Source organism: Cynara cardunculus, unplaced genomic scaffold, assembly GCF_001531365.2.
Source record: "Cynara cardunculus var. scolymus isolate 2C unplaced genomic scaffold, CcrdV1 Un_Scaffold_3653, whole genome shotgun sequence".
Lineage (NCBI taxonomy): Eukaryota > Viridiplantae > Streptophyta > Magnoliopsida > Asterales > Asteraceae > Cynara > Cynara cardunculus.
Genome location: NW_020201558.1, coordinates 36,122 through 45,381, shown reverse-complemented (window position 1 = coordinate 45,381; position 9,260 = coordinate 36,122). Strand labels below are relative to the sequence as shown.

Genomic DNA, 9,260 nt, shown 5'->3' with positions numbered 1-9,260 from the left:
GGGGGGGGGGGGGAATATATGAAGATCTGACCTCTACCCGGAAGAGTAGAGTGGTTGTTTCTATAAAGATCCTTGGCTAGTGAAAAGTGTGTGAAAGGGAGAACTACAACTATGCTAAAATTTGAAAAGCTAGATATGAGTAAAATAATGGCAATACAAATAGATAGAGAGACAAATATGCTAAAATTTAATGAACGTCCCAAAAAAAAGATGAGTACGTAGCCATACAGATAAAAAAAACAAATTTTTAAGTAACTGAAGCTTGTCCTCAGAACTAAAAGAAAATCACAAAAAATTTATAACAGGGTTCACACTACCATAGAGTTTGGCGACTAAATTGCGAGAATTTAAATGAATTCTCCATAAACCCTAAACCCTAAACCCTAAACCTTAAACTCTAAAAGAAATAAACTGAAGGTCCTCCTTAGAACAAGTAATCATGCTTATTCGGCTTTTAAATAGTTTAAGTTAACAAACGCACCTGTTGATCATGGCTACCATTCCACATCTGATTGGACATCACAGCAATCTGCTGCTGCTTATTCTGACTAAAATCTTGTGGCATCTGTTGTTGCATCTGCTGGTATTGTTGCATCCACATATATTCTTGCATTTGTTGTTGTTGCTGCAATAACTGCTGATGCCCTTGCTCCTGTTGCTGCTGGTACACCTGATACATATACTGTTGGTACTGATCCTGCTGTTGATACACCTGATATTGCTGTGGCTGAAACTGTTGCTGCTGCATTAAATAAGATTGTTGCATTTGCAGCCATTGTTGCTGATTCTGCTGCTGTTGGTATTGATATTGATATTGCCACATTTGATTATAAGCGTGTGCATTCTGAACAAGTCCAGATTGTTCAGTATTTTGCACAGGATACTGAACCATTGATGCAAGATTAGGATGAGGTTGAACCGGTTGGGGTGCAGATGAAGAGCTCTGTGGCTGTACATTTGCCACAGGCCAGGTGTTGTTCTCTATATTTTCCTTTGTTGGATTTGGATGATCTTGGTTAGCAGTTGATTCATGAATTAACGGAAAACCTTGGTGTGGCTGACGATGATGCTGACGTGGCTGGCCATCAGATTCGGCACTTGCATCTTCAGAGGCTGTAAGCATGTGATTTGTTTTGCAGCAAGTTTCCGGATTTTGTGAAGAATATTGTTGTGGATCTGTTTGTTCACGAAGATTCCGATGGCCTGGTGAAAATGACAAACTTTCTGATCCATGTTCTTCTGTTCCATTTTGTTTCTTGGCAGATTCAGTGGCTGAAAAAGGGTTCCGAGTGGATGTCGAAGGGTTCTCATTATTTACAGAGGGCACGGTATCCTCCAGAACATTAGGTCCTTTTTCCCGAGTTAACAAAGAAAGACTCTCCAAAGAAACTGGTATTAGAAGCATTTCAACTTCATGTTCTTTTTCTGGCTTGTGTCTGATTTGGTCATATTTGTGTGATACCTGTGGCTCATTTGGTCCTAATGTATCTTTCTGGGATTGTATATGGTCGATTGAATCTATATATACAGATTCAATTTCTCCTCGCTTATGTAAAGCAAGAGATGATTCGATCATTTCAGATGCATCATTTCTAGAATGGCGTTTTAAGCTTTTAAATTCTCCAGCTGCATTATCTTCATCATTTCCTCCATGCTGGTTGGCTGTAGCCTCGTGTGGCTTGATAGCTTGATTTTTCGAAATCGACAACTTGTGGTTCTCTTCGGCTGAAACCCGGGGTATATGCTCGATACTATTAACCACAATTGGCTGCTTCGCAACAAGACGAGGGATCCTTTCTCTTACTTCTTCTGGCTCATTCAAAAGCTGATTGGAAGGCGACTTATGTGAAGAGCTACTCCTTATCAGGTGGGGAAAAGATTTTATGTGACGGTTCCATGCCTTTCCTATGTCATGGGTGGTTCCACAGTAGTCAACAAACTGCAACCAGATTATATTGACGGTAATTAGCAGAGGAACAATCTCATTGTTAACCAACAAAGAGTTAAGGTCATTTCAAGAATATATCAAGAAAAAGATATGTTACTATGTCAAATGCAACATAAAATTCTTGAAAAAGAACTTTACAGATAAAGGATTTGACAAATTTGCATTTATTCATCAACTGGAGAAATTGACACAATGGATCTTTTTGCCCTGTAGATCGATGAAAACATTATTTCTAGTTTCTACTACTTAATTTAGAAATAGTAATCAGTTCTCTCTCGTTCATCTATCACGAAGTGTTCTCAACATATTTGAATCAAAAGATGCAACAACATTGTCTGAAATGAATGGTAATGAAACCAGAATTTCAAAAAGAATGAAAAAAGATTGTTAGATGGTTCATTTCATGATTTTGGTGTTGAACTTCCCATTACATCATTGCCTACAGTTTTTTGCATTTTATGCAATTGTTCACATAAATAATCATAACTTCACAAAAGTTGGGTGGTATGCTAGAGATACCCTGAGTTTAGTATCTTAACATAAATCATAAGTATAATAGATGGTAAAGCGAGGAATTGGTCATACAAGTTGCATGAGTGATGCTACACATCAGGCGAGGAACACAGGCCTTATAACCTGGGGCCGAAACTAATCTTTCATACAAATGTGTCACATAAACATGTCTAATTTGGTTCATTGTAATAGTTATATATTTCAAAAAGCACAAAAAAGACGGTAGCAAAAGATGTGGTTCGAACTCTTGAATCCCAGAAATTCAATGGCTATTCCTCTACTATTGGCCTCTGTCAAACAAAAAAGGATGTTTTTTCCACAAATTCTTATGATTTTAATTACGAGTTTTGTTGATTTTATCAATTTATGCTCTCTTTTTCAAATGGTTCTGTTAAAGGGAGTGTTACTCCTGCAAAAAACACCTTCAGAGTCCACCTTTGACTTTTAGTGTCAAAAGAATAACTTTTGAGCTTTAAAATTGATACGAATTATCAACCATATAGCTACAATAAATAGACCTCCATACGGTTTCAGAGCTAAGAGTGGGGAAAATATCAATGTCAACTTTGCATTTCAAGAAGTAAATTGCTAGAAAATTGAGATGAAAACTGTACTCTCGACATGTGACTTGAAGGAGTTCTGAACGCATAGAATCTCATAAGCTTCGATCTCTAATCTAAAGAACTCCTACAATTCACACGTCTAGAGTCCACTTTTCATTTCAAAATTCCAGCAAATTACTTCTTGAAATATGAAATTGACACTGATATATTCCCAAATTCTACCTCTGAAACTTAGATATATAGTATTGTTTTATATGGATAATTGATCTCAATTTTGAAGCTCAAAAGTAACTCGTTGACACTAAAAGTCAAAGGCATCTCAGTTTTGAAGCTCAAAAGTTACTCGTAGACACTAAAAGTCAAAGGTGTCCTCTAACGGGGTTCTAATTGCAGGAGCAACATTCCCTATAACATAATATTATCTGAAAAAGAGATCATAAATCAACAAAACCCATAAATAAAAGCATAAGAAATTGTGGAAAAATACATGCTTTATTGTTTGAGGGAGGCCAACAGTAGAGGATAGCCATTGAATTTCTAGAAACATCTTTGGATACCATCTCTTTTGTGCTTTTAAAATATATCTCCATTACATTGAACCAAATTGGACTCGTTATAAAATATTAATCTGGCCCCTGGGTTATAAGGCCCGTGTTCAGCCACTGAGGGAGACATCCGCCCGCCCCAACTGCCCTTAAAGAGATCCATATGTGGACTAGAATGCAGATAACATGAGAAACTTAAAAGAAATCTAACCATGAGAAGAAAAGACAGGTAAATTAACAGGATATCTCCAGTACCATGAGATATTGTAATTTAGTAATGTGATTTGGAGTAAAAGAACTGACCTTCAAATACAAATGGGACAAATCCTCACGATCTTTGGAGCTTAAACCCTGGGAGCCATCTGATCCACAGGTTATGGCAGTGGCCATAATGGGGTCAACAACATTCAAATGTCTTGATCCTTCGTGCAGCATTGCAAAGTTTATCAATTCCTACAGAAGTCACACAACAATTAGTTCCCTCTCCTGATTTCTCTGACTATTTTTAGTTTCCATCTTAAATATTTGATTTCAAGCAAATGCTCGTATATTAGAAGTTTTCTAAGTATGCATGTAAAGTATGATAGAGTTTTATCTATTTCATACCAAAAATAAGAGTTGAAGTTGTAAACAAATTACATTTGTTACTATATTTAAACCTCACGTAAAAGGCCACTGTGTTTTAAACAAACAAAGACAAAAGTTACCTCTAGGAGTAACCTAGAATGAGGCACTTGCTGAATACCCGCTATTAGTAAGTCGACAGCAGCATCTTCACTGCCAGTGATCTACATACAGGCAAGAGTACACAATTAAAACGATTTGATAATCCAAAACAATATTTAAGCAGAAACTAATTTAACCTTCTTAACTAACTGAATACTTCGTGGGAAACTTTTTACTTGGCAAGGATACAGAAGAACAGTCAAATGAAGATAAGGTTTTTACCGATAGGAGACAGAAGGATCTCACACATGTTCAAAGAAGTTGAACACTTACCTCAAAACATTAAAACAGTGACACAATGAAGTGTTGAAAAAAAATTCAAAACCACGTAATGTGCATGTTCATTAAGTACTTTTCCTTAAGACAGGATTGCAGGATATCTCAGGTAAGACAGGTATATGTTTCTAAAGGCCAGAATTTCATCCATTGATATCAACAAGTACATTTCCTTAACCATAAAGGCACTTCAAGTCAAAGTTGTTAAAGGCGCAAGGCGCACTTAGGCACAAAGGGTACCTGGGGCCTAGGTGCGAGCCTCACGAATGCGAGGCACATCGTATAAAAAGATAATATATATATATATACACACACACACATAGTAATACACAACTCAAATACCATTATATACAAAGTAGTAATATCAACTCAAATACCATTATATAAAACATAGTTCAATTTCAATTCCAAAAGGCAGCCAAAAAAATAATAATATACATACTTGATACTTGTATGTAGAAACAACCAACAGGTAGCAAGTAGCAATAAGAAGTCCAGAAGAGAGCCCTTAGTGAGGAAGAAGTATAAACCTCCAGGGCAGCAACCAGAAATCCAGATTCCAGAAGAGAGCCGTGAGGAAGAAGTATAAGGTTTAAAGTCGTGAGGGAGAGTACAATGTATGGGACGTATGTATGGGACGTATTTATAGGAGATGACTGATTAGAATTGAATACAGAATTGAATAGACTTATTTAACAACTCTTTTTTGTAGAAGTCTAGGAGGTTAAAAGACATAATTAATATTAGGTTTTGACTTATTTAACAACATTTTTTTGTAGAAGTCTAAGAGACAAGAAAATTATTTGAATTTAGGGCATATTTTGCACCTCAGCCAAGGCGCTGCGCCTTGGTGCGCCTCCGTAACGCCTTGACATGGAAAAAGCCCCGTCCTTTGCGCCTTATGCGCCTAGCCTTTTCACAACTATGCTTCAAGTTTATATAGATAAGATTGTATAATTGATTGAGATGTGTGTGAAGTCTGTTTCAGTTTCACATGCCAGCAATCAAATGTAAATCCTTTCCAGTATCTAAAACAAATATGAAGTGTTTTGATAAACTGATGATTAACGGTTTTAATTCTGCTTACTCATGTGACCGATTATGCTCAAATTTATGCATGTGCATACAATGTATGTATGCATCTAGCCATGATATGTACAGAAGGAGAGAATGTTACATGTTGAAGTCATCTTTCGACACTTCTGATTTAAACTTATCACCATGTTCAGCAAAACAAATCTATACTGTTTTACAATTCAGATTCAAGCAAAGTTTGGAAAAAGTACAGTTGAACAATTCCGACGTAGAGTAACATCCAGCAATTGAAGATGATATTTATATCATGATGAAGTATGAAAACATATTAATGATCAAGTCTAAATTGATAAATGCTGTTTGGGGATTCACAATACAAATGATAGTTTAATGCTCACTGGCTGCATTCTAAAGAGCACTAGCTGGAGTTAGCACTTGGCAAATGAATTAAGCGGATTGAACTGTTTAGTTTCATACAAAGATTAAAATTCAATTGGTACAAAAATAGGATTGTATTTTGTTCCAATGATTAAAAAAAAAGGTTGAAACCAGCTGGCATCCCAACCTTACCCAATCAATCCCCCAACACACAAGACCCTCTCTCCTAGTACACGACAATCGTGCATACTTACTGGACCAACTTTAGTCTTTTAGAAAAACACAACCCTTTGCAAGATTACACTTTCTGCTCTCATCATATTCCCACAATCAAGTACTGTCATATTTCTTCCCAGGTCCCATATTTTTTATAACTTATGCCAAAATACAAAGTATATAATTAAATCATGTCCTTTATAAATTGTTGTCGAACTGTATCCCCACCACATCCCATCCTTAAATTCAGTAACAGGATCTTATCCCTGATTCCTGTCATGTTAATAGTGATCACTTAGAAAAGGAGTGTAACAAGCATTCTTCAATTTACATAAGAGGAGAGTTTAGCTTTGACAGCACGATAATGCAAAAGACTAAATATGAATATAACATTAAAGTGTAATGGAGGAAAGAAAAGGATGTGTAAGTCAGCAGATGGCTTTATTCATTGAATTCAATGTGCAGCCAATCAGCCATTGTTATCTTAAATCAGATTTATGCTATTTTCTAAGTATGTCTGAATTATATGGCATAGTTTTGATGGTGTTAGATTTTACAGCCTTTCATAAACAAGAAGCTTGGTTACAGAATCCTATCTTCTTGTTCAGAATTTTATTGAAATGAACAATCGCCATTCCACAGTTCATGATCAATTGTATAGTCCTTACCCCTTAATGCCAAGTCCAGCAAACAGAATATAATCGTCCTTCCGTTGCAATCATATGAAGAGCATACAAAGATAATGTCAGATAATGTCCTTCCATTGCAATCATATATTGCCAAATAGCTGTTATGTGTTACTTCTTTATGTAATCTTTTCTGATCTCTCATCTTACTATATAGTCAATTGAATTGAAATGAATGAAAACTTTTCTATGTTCATTAAAACTGTTTAGTACCAGTTACAGCTAAGTACTGGCAGAATCAGTGAGAACTCCATACCAGGTATTTAAGACGGAAAAGTTGAATATACAGAATAGGGATGATGTGCATCTTCTCCTTGTCTGCTGCCATTTTGAGTGCTTTATCATAAATGTCCAAAGCTGTGTCCAAATTTCCCTGTTTATTATAAAAAGGCGTTTTTAAGCACAAGTTCTTACTACAGTTTCAGATGATACTCATGATTGATTGCATACCAGACGTTTCTCCATATTGGCCTCTCTTATTGCAGTTTCAATGAAAGACGAATCAGATCCGTTCTCACCACGAAGCAATGCAGCACGAGCTCCTTCAATGTCTCCTATTTTCTCTCTAAATCTTGCATTGAAAATATGCACCTCTGACACGTTCTGCATACAACATATAAAAAACGTGAAAAGATCTTGTCACAAAAGCAACCATCAAGTCAACTAAACCAACTACTGGTTAGGACTTACTTCAGGATCCTACAAAGAAAACAATAATCATATTTCTTCTTAAATTAACTTGACAATGCTTTCAACCTTAAATGGTATTTAAAGTAATATATTTAAAGCAGTAAAGTTGCAACATATTTCCTTATGGTGAACACAGAGTGTAGATGTAACTTGATGAGCAGGGTCAGCATCAGCAGAATTCCATAAAGTTACAAATAAGACAAGAATTAAGTGATCTTTCTATATAGTTGATAGCTAATATTTTGGTTCGGTACAATAGTTTAGAAACTTCAGGACTCTAGACATGAGCTTTTAGTAACTGTTATTTCATCAGTTGCTGGCAGTCCTATAATGCCATAAGGAATCAACACCTTGTACAACATAGGAGGCAGGATTTTTATGGAGCATGCACCAAGGCGATGGTGACCCGACTGCCAGTCTCGCTTACACTGTGATTACAGATGCACTTTATGCGTAAGTGAAGACAATATACAAGATTCATGAGTATCTCGCCCTTAGAGTGTTGGTAGACCTGTTTTACACTCATGATGATATATAACCATCTCTTTTACATTTTACTCTTAGAATGAGTGGGACTTAGCTTTTAAGATTATTGTGGTGTGGTTATGAAACCAACAGAAATCAAATGTCGAAATGGTATGCTTGATGCATTACTAAAAAAATATATTAGATCTAAAAATGAAATGTCTCTTAATTTATTTTTGAAGTGTTAACGGGGAAGTAATCCTATCCATATTTCAAATAGCTTCAGATAGCGTAGAGCCATAGACACAAAAACTAAGAACATACATCTCCAGATTTAAGAGAAATAAAAAACACACCTTTAAAAATACTTGTGTCGCCCTTTCTAGAGCAAAATTTGCTATTTCTCGTCCCCCCTTGGATTCGATAAACTCCACATAGCGCATCCAGAATTCAGGGTAATTAGCACAGGGAATTAAGCATCTTTCGTACAGTTTCACAGCCTGTAAGTAGATATTGGCTTTAAATACTTCAGCTTATGTAAGAAGTCATGTATCCACCTTTCATAGTATTCAAGCATACCCAGTCAAAGTCCTCTTGCTTCTCAATGAAATCCAGATAATTATGCCAATTTTCTAGCTCCTCGTCCTCAAGTGGTTTTACATGAAAAAAGTCCCTCTCCATATAGTTCTCGAAGTAATCTATTTTTTCGTGCAATTGGCATGCTTTGCTATAGAACCTTTCACCAATGGTGATAAATTTATATAGAGCTTTAGACCTCAGCTCAATACTGGAGGAATTTTGTAGTTCCTTGATGGCAATGATTTCATCATCGGATCTGGCAACTTCTACATTTGAATCAGCTGCATGGGGCTCAAGGTTGCAACTTTTTGGGCATGACATATCCTCTTCTACAAAAGCAGCAAACTCTCTAAAACTGAAAGATACAAACGAAAACAAGTTTAGAGTCATGTCGAAACATATTCAGATGAAATAACTGTGAAGTCACAAAAACTTCAGGATTTTCTTCTTGAAATCGAATGTAGTTTACAGCCTGATATTTAAAGAAGAGGGTCCGATATTCAAGCTCTCTTAATCTGCAACTAAATCCTCAACCATGGAACTCCACTCAGGATGTGCCCTATAGGAGCGCAAGCCACAAAACAAGAAACCACCAGCACACCTTCCTATCTTATACAAATGTGAAATAAAGCTCCAATAT

The 9,260-nt window shown here is 36.2% G+C and overlaps 1 protein-coding gene across 7 annotated transcripts in view; it reads right to left on the bottom strand.

Moving 5' to 3' along the window:
- The window catches only part of LOC112503718 (pre-mRNA-processing factor 39), a 30,529-nt gene that overhangs the window by 2,114 nt on the left and 19,155 nt on the right, over window positions 1–9,260 (bottom strand). For all 7 annotated transcript variants that reach the window (XR_003068064.1, XM_025107707.1, XM_025107708.1 and 4 more), the window contains 7 exons: window positions 8,621–8,975; window positions 8,398–8,541; window positions 7,337–7,489; window positions 7,143–7,259; window positions 4,277–4,357; window positions 3,873–4,022; window positions 482–1,939 (listed from right to left, as the gene is read on the bottom strand). Coding sequence is in view for 6 of the 7 variants with exons in the window: in XM_025107707.1 (XP_024963475.1) it covers window positions 482–1,939; window positions 3,873–4,022; window positions 4,277–4,357; window positions 7,143–7,259; window positions 7,337–7,489; window positions 8,398–8,541; window positions 8,621–8,975 (2,458 nt within the window). In the remaining variant the exon portion in view is untranslated. The remainder of the gene's footprint in view (window positions 1–481; window positions 1,940–3,872; window positions 4,023–4,276; window positions 4,358–7,142; window positions 7,260–7,336; window positions 7,490–8,397; window positions 8,542–8,620; window positions 8,976–9,260) is intronic.